This window comes from Ursus maritimus, unplaced genomic scaffold (assembly GCF_017311325.1).
Source record: "Ursus maritimus isolate PB19 unplaced genomic scaffold, ASM1731132v1 scaffold_19, whole genome shotgun sequence".
Classification (NCBI taxonomy): Eukaryota; Metazoa; Chordata; class Mammalia; order Carnivora; family Ursidae; genus Ursus; species Ursus maritimus.
The window spans coordinates 8,360,840-8,382,105 of NW_024424341.1; the positions used below are offsets into that span (position 1 = coordinate 8,360,840).

The window sequence follows — 21,266 nt, forward strand, 5'->3', positions numbered from 1 at the left end:
AAGCAAAATTACAACCATGTGGTTAACAGGCAGGGAAGCGGAGGTACTTTGGCAATGGTCCAACAGGAGAATATATCTGTTCTAAACCTTTATCCATATTAACTCATTTAGCCATCAAAAGATTCTGTAAGGTAAGTTCTATAATTACCCCATTTGGGGGGGATGAGAAAAGTGGGCATAGAGAGGTAAGGTACCTTGCCCAGGGACACACAGCTCGTCAGCAGTCCACCCACATTCACACACGGGTCTGACTCCAGAAGCCTGGTGTCATCACCAAATCCGCTGCCTCGGTAAATATTGGAGGAAAGAAGGAACTGGAGACGGCCAAGGCACATTAGCAAGACTCTCCCGAGGAGGTAAAGGGAGGCCGGGGCAGAGCTGAGCCACAGAGCACCGACCTGCAGGTGACGAAGACACGCCATGGCGGGAAGGCAAGAGGATGGCCAGGAAGGCTGTAAAGGAGGCAGGAGAGGCTGCTGGGGCTTCCCGGTTCATCCCAAGGTAGCACGTCCGGCCCACCTGCCCGCTTCTCAAATGGGGAAACTGAGGCCCCCAAGGAGCCAGAACGCAGGTTCTCAGGCTCCGGCCACCCTCAGCCTCCCCAAGCTCTCCAGCCGTGAGGTGGTGAGGGGTGCAGGGGCTGCAGGGAGGCGAGGCCAGGACACTTACCTGGCCTGACCAAGGCGTTCTTCCAGGGTTCTCTCAGGCAGCGTCCCGGGCCTTTCCTCAAGCCTCTCCACTCCCACGTAGCCCCGCGCGCCTGCACCCCCCGCCCCCAGCAGGCCCCGCCCACCACACCCGCAGGCCGCCCACAGCGCCCCTGCGGGCTGGGAGGCGCAGGCGCACACCCTGTCTTCTTACCCGACTGTTGCTTTCTTTTTCGTTCCTTTTCCTCTTCCCCTTCCTTGCGCGTCACTCCTTGCCCTTCCCTCCCTCGCCTTTACTTTGCCTTTCATGTTTTCAATCACACCGTCGTTCTTTAACTCATTCTTACATTTAACCAGTATGTGTGCAAAAACACAAAAAGCAGGGGCGCCTGGGTGGCTCAGTTGTTAAGCGTCTGCCTTAGGCTCAGGATGTGATCCCGGCATCCCGGAATCGAGTCCCACATCAGGCTCCTCCGCTAGGAGTCTGCTGCTTCCTCTCCCACTCCCCTGCGGTGTTCCCTCTCTCGCTGGCTGTCTCTCTGTCACATAAATAAATAAAATCTTTAAAAAAAACAAAAAACAAAACAAAACAAAAAAACAAAAAGCAAGCAAAACACTTAAATGTGTGCCAGAAACGGCTCACTGGGAATAAAGCAGCGAAGACAAAATTCCTGTGCCCATCAGCTTACGTTCTAGAAGAGGACAACAAATGAGTGGCTTTCCAACTCTGTTACCCCCACCCACAGATGCAACACATTTAAATCCCTTTCCAGTACACCTACGCACATACACACACCCATTAAACTAAAACTCTAGTTTCACAAAGCAACACTTACCTTGTAGTTTGGCAGCTCCTCAAATGACAACCGGAAAACTTGTGACCAAGCACAACTAACTTTGTTAGACTTCCTGCAGTAATGAAGAATGCTACCTTGACAATCTCAGTAGTATCTCAGAATAGGGGGACAAGGAAAGGAAATGTGTAGGGTTGGGGTCTGGGCTCAGGTAGCTCAAGCAGGTCTTTCAAGACAAGAAGTGCCTGGGAGTCCCTAAGACCTAACAAGCAAGAAAGATGTTACAAAGTAGGTGGAAAGACTGAATTTTAGAAGGACATTTTTATTTCCTTTAGTTTATTGGCTAGCAATGATTGAGTTTAAAAGGCTATAGAACTTCCTCTTTAGTCAGATAGGCTTTTTTTTTTTAAAAAAAGATTGTATTTATTTATTTCAGAGAGAGAGAGAGAAAGAGCACAAGCGGGGGGAGCTGCAGGCAGAGGGAGAGGGAGAAGCATGCTCCCCACTGAGCAAGGAGCCCAATATGGGGCTGGATGCCAGGACCCTGGGATCATGACCTGAGCTGCAGTCGGGTGCTTAACCAACTGAGCCACTCAGACGCACCGCCTTTTTTTTTAAAGTAGGTTCCACACCCAGCACAGAGCCCAATGTGGGACTCAAACTCACAACTCTGAGATCAAGACCTGAGCAGAGACCAAGAGTTGGTCGCCCAACCAACGGGCCATGCAGGCGCCCCATAATAATACAGCTTTAATGAAAATCAACCTCCTAATTTAATTTTTTTAATTTTTATTTATTTATTTGAGAGAGAGAGAGAACATGAGCAGGGAGGAGGGGCAGAGGGAGAGGGAGAAGCAGACTCTCCGCCGAGCAGGGAGCCAGACGTGCGACTTGATCCCCAAGACCCGGGGATCAGGACCTGAGCCGAAGGCAGACGCATAACTGACTGAGCCACCCAGGCACCCCATTCTCCTAGGTTTCTTTTTTTTTTTTTTTTTTTAAGATTTTATTTATTTATTTGACAGAGAGACAGCCAGCGAGAGAGGGAACACAGCAGGGGGAGTGGGAGAGGAAGAAGCAGGCTCCCAGCGGAGGAGCCCGATGTGGGACTCGATCCCAGAACGCTGGGATCACACCGTGAGCCGAAGGCAGACGCTTAACGACTGCGCCACCCAGGCGCCCCCCATTCTCCTAGTTTTAAAGAAATGTTAAATGTAATTTCCTTGATATTTATGTACTAAATAAATTATAAATTTTGAATTATTCTTAAAAACAGGGATTGTTTGAGATTGGGCAAATGTCTTGACATAAATTTTAGGATTAGTGAACACAGCAAGGCAAGGATCTTAAAGCAAGTCTCAGTAAGTAAACTGCTATTTGACAGGCAACTTGTTATCCCGGATGAGCAATCCCAATGGGATTCCCAGTGTGAGAGCCCATTCTGCAAACTGTCCAGAAAAATAGGTTTGAACAAATTCCTAAGCCAAACAATTATTTATTGGTTTATAGCTTTATCTTAATCATTTCTGCTGTACTCTACAGGTCAAAGCAATAGCAAAGAGCACCCAGAATCAAGGAAAGGGGAACAGACCCCATCTCTTGATGTAAGGAATATCAAAGAATGTGACCAACTTAAATCCTCCACATTTGAGGGCGCCTGCCTGGCTCAGTGGGTAGAATATGTGACGCTTGATCTTGGGGTTGTGAGTTCAAGCCCCATGCTAGATGAAGAGATTACTGAAAAAATAAAATCTTAAAAAAAAAAATTCCTCCACATTTGGATTATTTAGAAAATAAGGAGTTCCTTCTTCTGAGCTAAAGAGAGAACAGGGATATAGGAGAGGCAGGGCACATGGATTGGCTGATCATTGCCAATTAAACTTTCCTTCTGGGGGCACCTGTGTGGCTCAGTCAGTTAAGCATCTGCCTTCGGCTCAGGTCATGCAAGGGTCATGGAATCGAGCTTCATGTTGGGCTGTCTACCTGTTCAGCAAGGAGTCTGCTTCTCCCTCTCCTTCTCCCCCTCCCCTTGCTTGTGTCCTCTCTCAAATAAATAAGCAAAATCTTTTTTAAAAATTAAAAAATGAAATAAATGAACTTTCTTCCTGTCAGGGAAACCTAAATATAACTTCTCTTGCACTCTCTAGTGCCAACCTTGGGTCTCAAGGTTGGGTCCCGTCTTCCCAAATACATTTTCCTTTTCAACAAACCACATCATAAAATGAATTAGGCTGGTGTTCTTTAGGTCTATGACTGTATCGACTTTCAAAAAAGTCATATTCCCCCCTGTTTTTGTCTCCAAAAAGGTGTTTTACCTGTTTTGGCTAGGAAATGGGGAATATTGGAAAGTGACCAGCATACAAAGCAAAATGGAAATATGCATAGTGATCAGTTTTCTCTAAGGACTGGATATTGAATGAGCCATTTGTAACCAGCTATAATATACCCAGAAAAAAAATGATAAACCTAAAAAAAAGGTTAATGTGAAAGCAATTCTTTCCATCTTCACGTAAAGGTAAATGGGCAGAGAGTGAAGAGCAGCATGACCAGAATAAGCCTAAGAAGATCTAAAGAGCAAAACCAGAAAGATATGGTGAGAGTTTGATTCAGAATTTGGAAAGTACTCTTCATTTCATCTGCTCGGTCTGATGTCCTTGGAGTAGCTGTTTTTCTTATGCTGTTTGCTTCTAGAGGAAGCTAAGAATCTTCAGATGGCAGTCCAATTGTCAAAAGGTAATGAATGGGTAACAAAATGTGATAGATACATACCATGGAATATTTTTCAGCCTTCAAAGGGAAGGAAATGCTGACACATTCTGACACACCCATGACAACCTGGATGAGCCCTGAGAACCAAATGTTAAGTGAAATCAGGTATTCACAGAAGGGCAAAATACCATTTGATGCCACTGACATTAGGTACTTAAAAGTCAAAATCATGGAGACAGAAAGTAGAATGGTGGTCACCAGGAACTGGAGGGAGGGGAAGTTAGTGTTGAATGGGTACAGTTTTAGTTTCGCAAGATGAAAGTATTTTGGAGATGGTGGTGGTCATGGTTACACAACTATGTGAATGTACTTAATTCATCAGAATTGTACACTTAAAAATAGTTAAAACAAGGGATGCCTGGGGGGCTAGGTCAGTTGGGTGTCTGCCTTTGGCTCGGGTCATGATCCCAGGGTCCCGGATCAAGACTCTGCTCAGCAGGGAGTCTGCTTGTCCTTCTAGCTCCTCCCACCCTGCGCTCGTGCTCTCTCTCTCTCTCTCAAGTTAAGAAATAAAATCTTTGGGGCGCCTGGGTGGCTCAGTCAGTTAAGCATCTACCTTCAGCTCAGGTCATGATCCCAGGGTCCTGGGACCGATCCCCGCATCCCGCTCCATGCTCAGCAGGGAGTCTGCTTCCCTCTCTCTCTGCCCCTCCCCACTGCTTGCTCTCTCTCTCTCTCTCTCAAATAAATAAAATCTTTTAAAAAATAAATAAATAGAAACTATTTTCTAACTAAATGGACCGACTTAACCAAAAATAATTTCAAACACCAATGCCCATTATAGGAAACTTTCAATCTCCCCGGACTTACTTTTCTCAAAACCTAATTGGACAGGCATGGCTTTACAGTTGTCAAAGCTGAATGGGATGCCTATTTCGATTGGTATTTTGAAGCTTCCAAACGTTATCAGGAAGCTAAAATCGCCTCTCTGCAGAATACAATTTCTAGACGAAGTGAGGCAAACAAACAATTAGAAAAAGACAAAAAGGTTTCCGGGGGACCAAATAAATCCCGAATTTCTTATGTTCCCTGGACTAAAGCCGGATTGTGAGCCATAGAAAGAGTTTCCTAAAGTGACTGAGGACCCCCATAGGTTTGCTGAAGAATTTAACATAGTTATTCAAACTTACCAACCTGGTTTCTCAGATTTCTATCACTTAGCCCACATGCTTGCTGGTGACAGCAAGCCAAACACTGAATGAAAGTTGCCCATGGCAGCATGCCGAACAGGATTTAGAAAAACAAACCCCTAACTTTTGGCAAAATACTAAAAACACATGCTGAAATCCTCCCCCGAGCAATTGCAGCAGCTTTCTCTAAGCCTGTTGACTAGAACAAAATTCAGGCTTGCACACAAAAATCTGAGGAACCGGTTTATGACCCTGGGTCATGATCCCAGAGTCCTGGGGATGAGCCCCACATCAGGCTCCCTGCTCAGCGGGAAATCTGCTTCTCCCTCTTCCTCCTCTTGCTTGTGCTTTCTCTCTGTCTCAAATAAATAAATCAAACCTTTAAAAAATAATAAGAAAGGACAAGATTGAATGGGAAACTGCGTCTGCTCCAGATTGAATTAATTTGGCAAACCAGCTCACCTGCATGCTAGGTGAGTCACCAAAAAGAAAGACCACTAAAATTCTTAAATTTTGAACACCGACAAATGAAGGCCCCTAAACAAAACCCAAAACCTCATGGTCTCTGCTGTTACTGCAAGGAGCCAGAACATTGGAAAAAAGATTGTTACCAACTTAGGGCACCTTCAGCCCTCCAGCCAGCCTTTCCAATGGCCTCCTAATTCCCGATGATGGGGTTCCGAGGAACTATCGAGGATCTTCCCAATCCTCCCTTCTACTCAGCTTGAAGGAAACACTCTCCAGATTGGGAATGAATCTCTCTCTGTCCTTACTGACACCAGAGCTACACAGGCAGTGCTCAACCCCACTGCTATAAAGCAGGCCCTGCCTCTGAGTACTAAAATGGCTCAAATAGTGGGGGTCTCTAATAATCCGCAACAGGTTCCTGTTTCTGAACTTATTCCGTTTTGTTTAGGCCCCTTAAGATACCCACCCTTTTCTCCTTAAGTTCCTCTCCCCCTATTTTTATTGGACAGAGATTTCTTAGAAAAATATCATGCTGGAATTTCTCCCGAAAGGGGGAAATAATTCTAGAAATTGACAGTGGTGATCAAAATAGCCAACTAGATGAATTAAAGGACGCTTCGACATCTTTTATTTGCTCTATCTCTGACAGCACTATACTTGAGTGGGGGACACTGATCCTGTGCCCTTAACTGGATAAGCTACCATCCTCTCGACGGGCAACATCTTCAATGGATATTGGCAGAATCCCCAGCGCATCTCCCATAGATCACTCAAAACCTCTCCCCAGAACTAGTCAATACTCTATAAATAAAGAAGTTCTTCAAGGTATCATTCCCATAATAGAGGATTACAAGATTCAGGGCCTCATTATTCCCCGCGACCATCCCTTGTAACACCCGTTTTACCCGTGAGAAAACCCAATAACTGAGAATGATGTTTTGTCCAAGACTTCCGAATAATAAATAACATTGTTATCCCTTGGCACCTCCCATCTGCTACTGATATCCATTGCCACAAAAGCAAAATTTCTGCTGTCGTTGATCACATGACACGGGGCATTTTTTTAGTATTCCAGTTGATAAGTATAGTCGATCTCTTTTTGTTTTCAGCTGGGAAGAACAGCAATACATCTGCACAGTGATGGCTCAAGGTTTCAGAGCCCTTCCTTTTCACAAACCTTTCAAGCTAATTTGCATGATATAAAGTTTTCTGCAGCCTCTACTTTGTACAATGCATAGACTGCTTCTCTGCTCCACTTTTCAAACCTCTTCACAGGAGGACAGTCCACCTGTTAAAACTTTTGGCTTTAGGGTGCCCGGGAGGCTCAGTTGGTTAAGCATCCGACTCTTGATTTCAGCTCAGGTCATGATCTCAGGGTGCTGGGATCGAGCCCTGCAAAGGGCTCCACGCTCAGTGGGGAGTCTGCTTCTCTCCCTCTCCCTCTGCTCCTCCCCCTGCTCATGTTCTCACTCTCTCTCTCTAAAATAAACAAATCTTTAGGGGCGCCTGGGTGGCACAGTGGTTAGGCGTCTGCCTTCGGCTCAGGGCGTGATCCCGGCGTTGTGGGATCGAGCCCCCCATCAGGCTCCTCCGCTATGAGCCTGCTTCTTCCTCTCCCACTCCCCTTGCTTGTGTTCCCTCTCTCGCTGGCTGTCTCTATCTCTGTCAAATAAATAAATAAAATCTTTTTAAAAATAAATAAATAAATAAACAAATCTTTAAAAAATAATATATTAAAAAAAATGGCCTTAAAAGTACATCAAGACTCCAAAGAAAAATTGCAGTTTGCTCAAACTCAGGTTTGATACTTAGGGCACCTGATCTCAGACAAAGGGTTACATTTGGAACCAGGTAGATTTCACGGCATCCCGAACTTCCTCAAACCTAAAACTGAGGGCTAATTAGGTTCTCTTGGACCAGCTGGCTACTGTCAAAACTGGATTCCAAACTTTTCTTATGGTTCAACTTCTATGTGCTTTACTAAGAAACAATAAACCTGACCCTATTATTTAGAAAGATCGGGATGACATAGCTTTTGGGACTTTAAAGAAAAGCCTAAATAAAGCCCCCTGCCCTTGGCCATCCTATTAGCTCCTATTTTCTTTTTATATGTGAGAGGGAAGGTCATGCCCTTGGAGTGCTCACCCCAAAACGCGGAGACCATCATCAATCCATAAGGCATTATGGCCAAACAACTGGACCCTGGGGCTTAGGAACATCTCCCTTGCCTTAGAACCATTCCTGCCACTGCCCTATTAGTTAAGGTGACTGAAGAAATTGCCACAGGACCTTCTTAACCATCCTTGTGCCTCCTGCAGCAGAAGCCCTCTTGAATTCTTTTTTTTTTTTTTAAGATTTTATTTATTTATCTGACAGAGATAGAGACAGCCAGCGAGAGGGGGAACACAAGCAGGGGGAGTGGGAGAGGAAGAAGCAGGCTCATAGCGGAGGAGCCTGATGTGGGGCTCGATCCCATAACGCCGGGATCACGCCCTGAGCCGAAGGCAGACGCTTAACCTCTGTGCAACCCAGGCGCCCCCAGCCCTCTTGAATTCTTGTCACTCAACACTTTGCAGCCAATCACCTCACCTCCCATGACATCTTCTCACTAACTCCTCCTCCTATAACTCTTCTTGCAGCAATACCCTTCACCCTGCTATTCTATTCTACTCCCGGCCCTCACAGATGAGACCCCTCATGACTGCTTAACACTGACTGATCACCTTTTGCCTCCCCATGACAATTTATAGAAAACTCCTCTAGTCACTGCAGATTTTCCATGGGTTACTGATGGGTCTTTTTTGTTTAAGATTTTTTTTTTTTTAATTAATCCCTACACCCAACATGGGGCTCGAACTCACAACCCTGGGATCAAGAGTTGCATGCTTCACTGACTGAGCCAGCCAGGTGCCCCCTGATGGGTCTTACTTAAAGGATGAAAATGCTAACTCTTGTGCTGGGCATACCATTGCAACTCTGTCTGATGTCACTGAGGCAATACATTTGCCTTTGGCTACTTCACCCAATGGACTGCGATACGCCTTTACTCAGGCTTGTACCTCAGACAAAAGTAAAACCGCAGACATTTATACCGATAGTTGATATCCCTTTGGGGTAGCTCATGACCTGGGAATGGCATGGAAACAGTGAGGTTTCCTTACCTCTAATGGGAATGAAATTTAAAATGGTTCCTAGGGGTGCCTGAGAGGCTCAGTCGTTAAGCGTCTGCCTTCAGCTCAGGGTGTGATCCCAGGGTCCTGGGATCGAGCCCCACATGGGGCTCCTCCGCTGGGAGCCTGCTGCTTCCTCTCCCACTCCCCCTGCTTGTGTTCCCTCTCTCCCTGGCTGTCTCTCTCTGTCAAATAAAGAAATAAAATCTTAAAAAAAAAAATGGTTCCTAGATCCAAAATTTATTAGATGCCATAATTTCGACAGCTGCCCCGGCTATTAACTGTCCATGGTGTTCCAGACTCAACTCCCTGGAGGCCAGAGGAAACCACCTCACTGATTATTTCCAGCCAAAATTCTGCTCTCAAGGAAACCAATAGTCAAACCTCCGTCATGGTCCAGAGGGATGGTCTCTCAAATGACAATTTGAAAAAATTGACAAAAGACACTCAACAATTGGCCCCAGAAAAGGAAAAACAATATTGGAAATCTAATAAATATTGGTTCAATAAAAAGAGAGGACTCTGGTTTTGGACCAAATACTGTTCTAGCCCTTTCAGAGTTTCTAAAATTCCCACTACTTACTGCTGTATGCTCATTAAACCACTGGTCTACTGAAAATATGATAGCATTCCTGAACCCATAATGGTGGAGAAATATTAATGAGGCTGCAAAAAGTGCCTCCCTCTCTTATCCCACCTGTCCGAAGTCCAATCCAAGGAAACCTGCTCAGTTGCACCCAGACACTTTGAACTGCCAATGGCCCATTCGAGGTCTGGCGAATCAATTTCATACAGCTCCTCCCATCTCATGGATATAAGTATGTTTCAGTCATGGTTTGTATGTTTTCTCACTGGTCTAAAGCTTTCACCTGTAAATGGGCAACTGCTTCTTCTGTGGCTAAAATCCTGTTAAAGAAGATTATCCTTACCTGGGGAACCCTTCTTGCACTTCATCGTTATCAGCAAACCCATTTTATCCATCAGGTGCTCCAATAAATCTGGGCTATTCGGCCAGTTTTACAACTCTTTCATTGTGCATGCCACCCTTAATCCTCCAGTCCACTTGAATGCACTAATGGCACCACTAAGATTCAATTGGCAAAATTTGTAGAAATCCTCCAAATACTTTTTGGGGCACCTGCGTGGCTCAGTTGGTTAAGCATCAGCCTTTGGCTCTGGTCATGGTCCCGGAGTCCCAGGATCAAGCAAGTCCCATCTTCAGCTCCCCGCTCAGTGGGAGTCTGCTTCTCCCTCTGCCCCTCCCCTAACTCATGCGTGCTCTCTCTCTCAAATAAATACACAAAATCTTAAAAAAAAAAAACAAAAAAAAAAACCTTTGGCCAAAAGCACTGCTGTTGGTCCTTCTAAATCTCAAATCCACCTTTTTTGGAACTCACTGAGTCTCATCCTTTGAGATAGTCATAGGACACCCAAAGCATTTGGTCCCTGCCTCCTTTGAGCCACAGCTGATATAATAGACTTCAATAGCGTGAAGGCCTAATTGCTTCTATTAAAAATAACCATGCTGGGGTGCCTGGCTGGCTCAGTTGGTAGAGCATGAAACTTTTTTTTTTTTTAGTAGGCTTCACGCCCGGCATGGAGCCCAATGCAGGGCTTGAACTCATGCCCCTGAGATCAAGACCTGAGCAGAGATCAAGAGTCGGATGCTTAACCAACTGAGCCACCCAGGCACCCCTAGAGCATGCAACTTTTGATCTCAGGGTCATGGAGCCCACTTTAAAAAAAAAAAGCTTTGGTAGAGCAATCTTTTTACAGTGCGTGCTCAGAAGATGGAGATCTTAAAGCATCAGACCTTGCAACCTGAAGATTTTTATCTATTAAAAAGACATCTCCAAAAGACTCTCTTCAACCTCACTGGAAAGGCCCCATCAGGTACTGCTAACCAATCCTATGTCACCAAATTCCAGGAACTAGACTCTGGGATTTGCATGACACATTTAAAGCAAGCACCAGATCCTGACTGGACCTGCACACCATCTGGTGACCTAAAAGTCAAGATTTCCCAGAATTAAAGACATCTGATGATGGGCCCCAGCTGGCTCAGTCAGTGGACTGTGCAACTCTTAATCTCGGGTTTTTGGGTTTGAGCCCCATGTGGAGTGTAGAGATTACTTGAAAAAAATAAAATCTCGCTCCCCCCCCAAAAAAAAGACATCTGGTGAGATGACATCTGACAGTAAGTTTTCCCAAAACGTCCAGACCAGGCTGGTTACGAGGTTCAGGATTCAAAAAAGTCTGCTTTTTCAACTGGACTATCAGCTGATTCTGGGTTCTTTTTTTTTTTTTTAAGATTTTATTTATTCATTTGATGGAAACAGAGAGAGCAGGAGGGGAGGGTGAGGGGCAGAGGGAGAAGGAGAGAAGCAGACTCCCCACTAAGCATGGAGCCAGACACAGGGCTTGATTCCAGGACCTCGAGATCATGACCTGAGCCAAAGGCAAGACACTTAACTGCCTGAACAACCCAGGCGCTTCCTGATTCCAGGTTCTTATCCAAATTCACGATTTCTAAATTTACAACTTTCCTGGCTGGATTATTGATAAGACCTTTGATTCCAGTTGTTTTGAGCTAACAATACTGTTAAAATGTCTTTGAAGCGCTGATGTTTTGCAAAAAGTTCGTCAGCTCTTGCTTGTTTATGCCTGCACTGTAGCTTGCTACACGCTCTCCTCTTGATGTGCTCCTACAGTGCCCACTGTTCCGCCTCCGTGGCTGCTTTCAACAGGGACTTCCAGGAGGCACAGATGACTTAGGGTTTGCCCAGACTCAGAGGGAGAACTTTTCTCCTCTAAGTCAGGGAAAGTGTCTGAAAGATTTTCAGTTGGTTACCTTCAGCCACTGGGTCCTGGCTTAGAACCATCACAGGATTTGGAATTGTCATGTTACGTTTAATTCTGTGCTTATTGTCTGTCAAACTTTTGTAAAAATGATGTGCCCGAGAAGATTATCTCCAATGCTTACGGTCTTGATAAATACGGACAATACATGGTAAGTGCCTGACTTCTCCCTCCTATCCCTCCTTGTTGCACAAAGGTAACAGGTTTCTTTTTTTTTTTTTTTTAAGGATTTTATTTATTTATTTGAAAGAGAGCGAGCGAGTGAGCACACAAGCAGGGGGAGCAACAGGCTCCCCACTGAGCAAGGAGCCCAAAGCGGGTCTTGATCCCAGGACGCTGGGATCATACCCTGAGCCCAAGGCAGCCGCTCAACGAACCGAGCCACACAGGCGTCCTGGGTGACAGTAAGTTTCTAACCTGCACGACTGCCCTCCAGCATGGGACATAACACCCAAAAAGGCCCTTCCTGGCACCAAAGACAAAAGGCCAGTGAATTAAGAACACATGACTCTTGATCGGTGATGCTTTCAGAGAAAGATCTGGATCAAAAGGAGGAAATATGAAAATTAATAAAGGGACTCCCCTCCCGGGGCGCCTAGATGGCGCAGTCATTAGGCGTCTACCTTCAGCTCAGGGCGTGGTCCCGGCGTGCTGGAATCAGGCCCCACGTCAGGCTCCTCCGCTGGGAGCCTGCTTCTTCCTCTCCCACTCCCCCTGCTTGTGTTCCCTCTCTCACTGGCTGTCTCTCTCTCCATCAAATAAATAAATAAAAAATCTTAAAAAAAAAAAAAAGGGACCCCCCCTCCCCCAAAATAAATTCAGGAGGTCAGAAGGCGGAGTCATACACTCAGTGTCAATTATAGGAAAGAATCATCAACCACCAAAGGAAAAAGATGTGCACTGCCTCTCCCACAGGAAATGGACTCCCCCAGCAATTCAACCAATGAGGAACCGTCATTCCCCTGAACTTTTGGGTTTCTCCAATGAATTTCACTCAAAATACTCTTCCCAACTTCCCCCTTCTTCTCCATAAAATAACATATCTCTCCTTTATTTATTGGGCTAGCTTATGGTTTTTGCTTTGTTTGTCCTGAATCACAGTTCCCTTACTTATTCCCCAAATAAACCCATTCTGGCTACTAAAATCACTGACCATTTCATTTTTTAAGACAACAGGGCTTTTTTACTGTAACTTTTCCATCCAATATTTGCAGCCAAGCACCTAACCAACATATGAACCAAATGATACAGATCTAGGGGTGCCTGGCTGGCTCAGTCAGTTTGAGCTTGTGACTCTTGATCTCTGGGTTTCAAGTTCGAGTCCCACGTTGGATACAGAGATCATTTAAAAATAAAATCTTGGGATGCCTGGGTGGCTCAGTGGGTTAAGTATCTGCCTTCAGCTCAGATCATGATCCTGGGGTCCTGGGATCGAGCCCCGCATCGGGCTCCCTATGGGGTGTCTACTTCTCCCTCTCCCTCTGCCTGCTGCTCCCCCTGCTTGTGCTCTCTCTCTGTCAAATAAATAAATAAAATCTTTTAAAAAATAAAATAAAATCTGAAAGGGGCACCTGAGTGGCACAGGAGTCCAACTCTTGGTTTTGGCCCTGGTAGTGATCTCGGGGTCCTAAGATTGAGCCCCGCGTTGGGCTCCGTGCTCAGCGCAGAGTCTGCTTAGGACTCTCCTTCTACCACCCCCTAAAATAAATAAATCTCTAAAAAATAATAATAAATAAAATAGAAAATCTTTAAAAAAAAATTGATACACATCTCAAAGTCTTGAACTAAATGTTCGTAGAACTATTTCAAATTCATCTGAAAGGCTTTTTTTTTTTCTTTTTATAAGTTTAACCTTCTATTCCTCCAGCACTTTGAATACAAGGGAATCTATACGCTTTTAATATGGGTTTTTTAATTATTATTTTTAATTACAGTAAAGTACACATAATGTAAAATGTACGACAGATTTTAAGTATACAGTTCTGGCCCGTGAAGCCCATTCACACCGTTGTGCAACCATCACCACCACCCGGAACACTTTTCTTCTCCTAAAGCTGAAACTCTGTACCCATTAAACACTAAGACCCCATTTCCCCCTGTCCCTGCAGCATCTGACAACCACCATTCCACTTTCTGTCTGTATGGATTTGATACTCCAAGCATTTCATTTAAGTGCAATCATACAGTATTTATCTTTTCATCACTGGCTGATTTCACTTAGAATAATATCTTTAAGATTCATCCATATTGTAGCATGTGTCAGAATTTTCTTCGATTTTAAGGCTGAATGATATTCCAATGTGTGCTGGGGGCTGAATGTGCTCCCTTTGTCCTGGCCAATTCATATATGAAGCCTAATCCCCATTGTAGCTGTATTTGGAGATGGGGCATGAAAGAAGGTAACTACGTTAAATGAGGTCATAGGGTGAGGCCCTGATCCTATAGGATTAGTGTCCTTATAAGAAGAGATATCAGAGAGCTCGCCCTCTCTCTCCTAGCCCCCACCCACCCATCTTCTGCTTAGTGCTGCACACGTGCATGCGTGCACACACACACGCACACACACACACACACACACACACACACCAGAGAAAGGCCATGTGAGGACAGAGAGATAAAGCAACTGTCTGCAAGCCAGGAAGAGAGTTCTCACCAGGAATAAAATTGTCTGGAGCATAATAAGAGCAGACTAATCAGACCCATGTCCATCCTCTTTACTATGAACTTTCTTTTTTAGACTCTCACAGTAAAAAGTGATAAGAGATAGTAATCAGGGCACCTGGCTGGCTCAGCTGAAGAGCAGACAAAGCAGAAAAGGCAGAGATTTGGAGGAACACATACTCCAGGTGATTTTCCCTGGACCAGACTCACACATGCCCGAACTCACCCTCCAATACTACTGGAGAGGGCCTGCATCTGTTAGGTTGGCTGGTGACGCGGGTGGCAAAGAACTGCAGAGAGAGCGACAAGCAGGACAGTTTATTCACTCTCCAAGGGAGGAGACGGCCAGATGTGGAGAGAAATGTCAGCCCCAATTCCCGTCAGGCTGGGTTTTTAAGGTGTGAGAGGGTTGCAGCTGCACCCTCAGTGGGGGGTGTGGGGAGGGAGCTCAATTCCTGGCAGGGGAGACCGGGAGGTGGCAGGTTTTCAAGGGGCTCTGTCCAGGATGTGGGTTGCGGTCAGGCTAGAGAATATGTTTTGTAGTTGGGGCCTACTTCCCCGAGAATGTAGGGCACCGCCACCTAGAAAAACAAAGAGTTAGGGCCCAGTGCAGACACCTGGGAGTTTTGCCTGTGAGTATGGAGGGGCAGGGGGGAATGGGGGGCACTTCGAAGGGATTCCTTTCAATCGCTTAGTCCGTAACTTCTTAGGAGCTTAACGTGGCAGGAAGTACCTACCTATCAGCATTAGATTGGTTCGTATTCCTTGAAACAGCAATTACGTTGCTAGGAATCTAATTCATGTAGAAGTTTGTATGAGGGCACCTGGCTGGCTCAGGCTCTAGAACGTGTGACTCTTGATCTGGGGGTTCTGAGTTCCAGCCCCACGTGGGGTGTCAGGATTACTTAAAATCTTTGACAAAAAAGAAAAAGGGGGGCACCTGGGTGGCTCAGTCATTGGGCGTCTGCCTTCGGCTCAGGGCGTGATCCTGGAGTCCTGGGATCGAGCCTCACATCAGGCTCCTCCGCTGGCAGCCTGCTTCTTCCTCTCCCACTCCCCCTGCTTGTGTTCCTTCTCTCGCTGGCCGTCTCTCTCTTTCTCTCAAGTAAATAAATAAAATCTTTAAAAGAAAAAAAAAAGAAAAAGGGGCAGGGCGCCTGGGTGGCTTAGTTGGTTATGCACCCAACTCTTGATTTCAGCTCAGGTCATGATCTCGGGGTCATGAAACTGAGCCCCACGCGGGGCTCATGCGCTGGGCATGGAGGCCGCTTAAGGTTCTCCCTCTGCCCCTCCCCCCTCTTAAAAATTTATGAGATATATATAAAGATATATATGTATATTTATATGTATAAATATACACACATATATGACATATGTTCATGAATGTGACAGTTAATATTCCGTGTCAACTTGACTGGACCAAGGTACCCAAATACTTGATCAAACATGAGATTAACATTTAAATTGGTGGGCTTTTGGGGCACCTGGGTGGCTCAGTCAGTTAAGTGTCTGCCTTTGGCTCAGGTCATGATCCCAGAGTCCTGGGATCGAGCCCCACGATGGGCTCCCCGTTCAGCAAGGAGCCTGCTTCTCCCTCTCCCTCTCCCTCTGCTTGCTGCTCCCCCTACTCCTGCTCTGTGTCAAATAAATAAATAAAATCTTTAAAAAAAAAAAAATTGGTGGGCTTTTTGGGGCACCTGGGTGGCTCAGTCGGTTAAGCATCTGCCTACGGCTCGGGTGGTGATCCCAGGGTCCTGGGATCGGGCCCCATGTCAGGCTCCCTGCTCAGTGGGGAGTCTGCTTCTCCCTCTCCCTCTGCCCCTCCCTGCCCACCCGCTCATGCTCTCTCTCTGTCTGAAATAAATAAAATCTTTTAAAAATAAATAAATAAAATTGGCGGGCTTTGAGTAAAGCAAAACGCCCTCCACAATGTGAGGGGCCTCCACCATACCTACAGCGGAAGGTCAGAATAAAACAAAAAGCCTGGCTTTCCCTGAGCAGGAGGGAGTAACGCTAGCAGGTGGCCTTCAGACTTACTGCCACATCTTCCCTGGATCTCCTGCCTGACCGCCTGCCCTGCAGAATTTGGACTTGCCAGCCTCCACAATCACGTGAGCCAATTCCCTAAAAGAAATCTCTGTCTGTATGCATATTTCATTGGTTCTGTTTCTCTGGGGAACCCTGACTAGGGAACCCTGACTAATACAATGCACATTCACTTGAGCCCTGTTTATAATAGCGAGCTATTTCAACAGACGAAATGTCCACCAATTGGGAGCTGGTTAAACATCTATCTGAACTGAAATGGAAAGATTTCCATATCATATTTTTAAATGAAGAAAGCATTTCACCCAACAACTAGTGAAGGATGATTCTATCCCTGATTGTAAAAAAGAAAAATAAATCTGTATGTGTATAAATGTATTTGGTATATATGCAAAAATGTACAAGTAGATAGAAAAGATCTATAAAGATACTTACCAAACTAGCAATAAACAGTGGTTACCCTGGAGATGGGGCGTGGGTTTGAAGAGGGGGTGGTGAAAAGAAACTTAAATGTATATTCCTTATATTTCTGTATCATTTGAAGCTTTAACAACTATAATGTATTCTGTATTGCATAAATGACGTGATTTTTAAAACCTATACCAAGGGGCGCCTGGGTCGCTCAGTCGGTTAAGCTCTGCCTTCAGCTCAGGTCATGATCTCAGGGTCCTGGGATCGAGCCCCACATTGGGCTCCTTGCTCAGCAGGGAGCCTGCTTCTCCCTCTCCCTCTGCCTGCTGCTCCCCCTACTTGTGCGCGCTCTCCCTCTGTCAAATAAATAAATAAAATCTTTAAATAAAAAATAAAACCTATAGGGGCGCCTGGGTGGCGCAGCGGTTAAGCGTCTGCCTTCGGCTCAGGGCGTGATCCCGGCGTTATGGGATCGAGCCCCACATCAGGCTCTTCCTCTATGAGCCTGCTTCTTCCTCTCCCACTCCCCCTGCTTGTGTTCCCTCTCTCGCTGGCTGTCTCTATCTCTGTCGAATAAATGAATAAAATCTTAAAAAAAAAAAAGAAGAAGAAGAAAAAGCCTTTTCTTTAAAAAAAAAATAATAAAAAAAAAATAAAACCTATAACCAGGGGCACCTGGGTGGCTCACATGGTGTGCATCTGCCTTCAGCTCGGGTCATGATCTCCAGGTCCTGGGATCGAGCCCCACATCAGGCTCCTGGCTGGCTCAGCAGGGAGCCTGCTTCCCCCTCTCCCTCTGCCTCTCCCCCTGCTTGTGTGCTCTCTCTGTCTCTCTCTCAAATGAATAAATAAAATCTTTAAAAATGAATAAATAAATAAAACCTATAACCATCAAGGCCTATACTCCGCTACCTTTTTTTTTAAGTAAACTCTACACCCAACGTGGGGCTCGAACTCAGGACCCCACAATCGAGAGTCACATGTGCCACGCCCTGAGCGGGTCAGGCGCCCTCTCTACCACCTTCTTGAAACCCAGCCCACTTTTACCCCCGGCACCCCTTATTTGGCCTTGTTTCGGCTTTCCAAGCTAGAGGATAGAAGACCCTCTCTCCTTTCCTTTCTTCTGTCCTTTGGTCCTTTGACAAACATTTACTGAGTGTGTATTATGTCGTAAACAGTGTACCAGGTGCCGCGGTGAGCCGAGGAGCCCAGGTCTCTCAGGGAGCTTGCAGGCTGCTCAAGAAACCAGACATCAGACAGACAGACAGACAAATGAACCAAGCAACTGCTAAAGACGACAGAGTTGGAAAGAAAAACAACAGGGCACGCTCTCTGGCCATGAAAGGGCATAATTGAATGATTTTGAGTACAATGTTCAAAAAAGGTCTGTATGAAGTAGAGATTTGAGCTGGATCCTAGCCAGGCAGCAGGTGGAGAGTAGGGGCAATGAGCAGCCTTCCAAGCAGAGGGGAAACATTGACTACTGCAACTTCCTTGAGGTAAGCAAGAGGAACAGAACAGAAGCCCGTGACACTGGCCAGTTCTGGGTGAGGGTGCCAGTTTTATAAGATAAAACTGAAGAAAGAGACGGGGCCAGGTTGTATGTATTTAGGTAAAAAACTTGGGCTTTATTTCAAGGGCAACAGAAAGCCATAATCAAGTTACAACCAGGGAAGGCAGAAGATCTAATTTACATTTTTTAAAACCCTCTCTTAAATCTACCTTACAGAGAAAAGACAAATCATTATTGAAGGATCTTGTAAGGAAGATCTAAATAAATGAAGAGCTAGCAGAATAGAGCCCAGAAATAAACCCATGCATATATCATCAATTAATTTATGACAAAGGAACCAAGAATGTACAATGGGGAAAGAAGAGCCTCTTCGTGAAATGGTGTTGGGGAAACTGGACAGCCACACGTGAAAGAATGAAACTGGACCACTATTTTACACCACGCAAAAATCAACTCAAAATGGATTAAAGGTTTGAATGTTAAGATTGAAACCATAAAACTCCTAGAAGAAAACATAAGGAGTAAGGTCCTTGACCTCAGTCTTGGCAATGATTTTTTGGGAGTTGATCCCAAAAGCAAAGGCAACAAAAGCCAAAAGAAACAAGTGGGGCTACATCAAACTAAAAAGCTTCTGTATGGCAAAGAAAAACATCACCAAAATGGAAAGGCAACCTATGGAGTGGAGAAAATATTTGCAAATCATATATCTGATAAGGAGTTAATATTCAAAACATATAAAGAACTCAGAATACTCAATGGAAAAAAAAATCTGGTTAAAAAGTAGATAGAGGGGTGCCTGGGTGGCTCAGTCAGTTAAGCATCCAACTCTTGATCTCAGCTCAGGTCATGATTTCAGGGTTGTGAGTTCAAACCCCACGTTGGGCTCCATCATGGGCATGGAAACAACTTAATTAAAAAAAAAAAGGCAAGCAGAGCGGGGCACCTGGCCGGCTCAGTCGGAAGAGCATGCAGGGCATGTGACTGCGACTCGATCTCAGAATCATGAGTTAGGGCCCCATGCTGGGTGTAAAAATTGCTTAAATAAATATTTTTTAAAATAGGTAAAGGGGGGTGCCTGGGTGGCTCAGTTGGTTGGTTGGAATCTGCCTTCAGCTCAGGTCGTGATCCCAGGGTCCTGCAATCAGCCCCCAAGTCATCAGGCTCCCTGCTCAATGGGGGTGGGGGGGGTCTACTTCTCTCTCTCCCTCTGCCCCTCCTCCCGGCTTGTGTTCTCTCTCTCTCTCAAAGAAATGAATAAAATCTTTTAAAAAATTGAAAATAAGAATAAAAATAGAGGATCTGAATACACATTTTTCCAAAGAGACATACAGATGGCCAACAGGTATATGAGAAGATGCTTCACATCACTCATCCGGGTAATACAAATCAAAACCACAATGAAATATCATCTCACATCTGTGAGAATGGCTAGTATCAAAAGGCAGGAAACAGCAAGTAAAGATGTGGGGAAAATGGAACTATATGCACTACTGGTGGGAATGCAAATTGGTGAAGCCCCTATGGAAGATGACATGGAGGTTCCTCAAATATTAAAAATAAGGGGCACCTGGGTGGCTCAGATGGTTAAGTGTCTGCCTTCAGCTTGGGACATGGTCTCCAGGTCCTGGAATCGAGCCCAGTGTCAGGCTCCCAGCTCAGTGGGGAGTCTGCTTCTCCCTCTCCTTCTGCCTCTTCCCCCTGCTGGTGCTCTGTCTCTCTCCTTCTCTCTCCCTCTCTCAAATGAATAAATTTTTTAAAAAATTAAAAATAAAAATAAAAAACCCAGAGGGGTGTCTGGATGTCTCAGTCAGTCGGGCTTCCAACTATGGGCTTCCACTCAGGTCATGATCTCAGGGTATTGGGATCAAGCCCTGAGAGAAAGTTGGACTCTGAGCTTTGCAGGGAGTCTGCTTGGGATTCTGTCCCTTTCCCTCTCCCTCCCTCTCTGCCACTTACCTTCTCCCCACTCCTATTCTTTCTCTCTAAAATAAATAAATAAAATATATACACATTTTTTAAATTAAAAATAGGGGACCTAGGGGCACCTGGGTGGCTCAGTTGGTTAAGCATTTGCTTTCGGTTTGGGTCACTATCCTGGGGTCCTGGGATCAAGCCCTACATCAGGCTCACAGCTCGGCACCGAGCCTGCTTCTCCCTCTCCTCCTTGCTCGTGCTCTATCTATGTCTGTCTCTCTCTCAAATAAATAAAATCTTAAGAAAAGGGGGTGGGGGGACCTGGCTGGCTCAGTTGGTAGACCATGCAACTCTTGGGATCATGAGTTCATGCCTTACATAGTGTGTAGAGCTTACTTTAAAAATAAAAAAAACACTGGAAATAGAACTAGCAGGGGCACCTAGTGGCTCAGTCTGTTGAGCATCCAACTCTTGATTTCAGCTCTATTCATGACCTTGGGGTCATGGGACCAAGCCCCACACTGGGCTCTGTGCTCAGCAGGGAATCTGCTTGGGATTATCTCTCTCCCTGTGCCCCATCCCCCTTCATTCTCCCTCACTCAAATAAATTTTAAAATCTTTAAAAAATAAATAGAACGACCATGTGATCTAGCAGTTCCACTTCTGGGTATTTATCCGAAGGAAATGAAATCACTGTCTTGAAGATATCGGCACCTCATGCTCCTTGCAGCATTATTTACGCTAGGCAAAACATTTACAATAGTCAGACAACAATGTAAGTGTCCACTGATGGATGAACGGATAAAGAAAATGTATGCAGTTGACTTCTGAACAACATGGGAGTTAGGGACACTGATCCCCCACACAGTCCAACATTCACATAC

The 21,266-nt window shown here is 45.3% G+C and overlaps 1 protein-coding gene and 1 long non-coding RNA gene across 20 annotated transcripts in view; one reads left to right on the plus strand and one right to left on the minus strand.

Annotated features, from left to right (window-relative positions):
- Positions 1-14,899, minus strand: part of LOC103673804 (nuclear receptor coactivator 5-like) — a 67,045-nt gene extending 52,146 nt beyond the window's left edge. For 3 of the 18 annotated variants that reach the window (XM_040633275.1, XM_008702652.2, XM_040633273.1), the window contains exons 1-2: positions 14,725-14,862; positions 195-398 (exon numbers count right to left, since the gene is read on the minus strand). Coding sequence is in view for 10 of the 18 variants with exons in the window: in XM_008702643.2 (XP_008700865.2) it covers positions 399-452; positions 862-956 (149 nt within the window). In the remaining 8 variants the exon portion in view is untranslated. Of the gene's footprint in view, positions 1-194; positions 453-861; positions 1,115-1,483; positions 1,557-14,724 lie in introns of those variants that run through there. The other 15 variants (XM_008702643.2, XM_008702647.2, XM_040633274.1 and 12 more) reach the window with 10 other exon arrangements.
- Positions 14,900-15,016: 117 nt separating this feature from the next.
- LOC103673806 lies at positions 15,017-18,841 on the plus strand. Of its 2 annotated transcripts, none has more exons than XR_571468.2 (3): positions 15,017-15,130; positions 18,134-18,454; positions 18,685-18,841. It is a non-coding gene; the product is annotated as an uncharacterized LOC103673806 (long non-coding RNA). The 2 variants fall into 2 exon arrangements; XR_005835581.1 differs by lacking the exon at positions 15,017-15,130 and adding an exon at positions 16,280-16,609.
- The last annotated feature ends 2,425 nt before the right edge of the window (positions 18,842-21,266 follow it).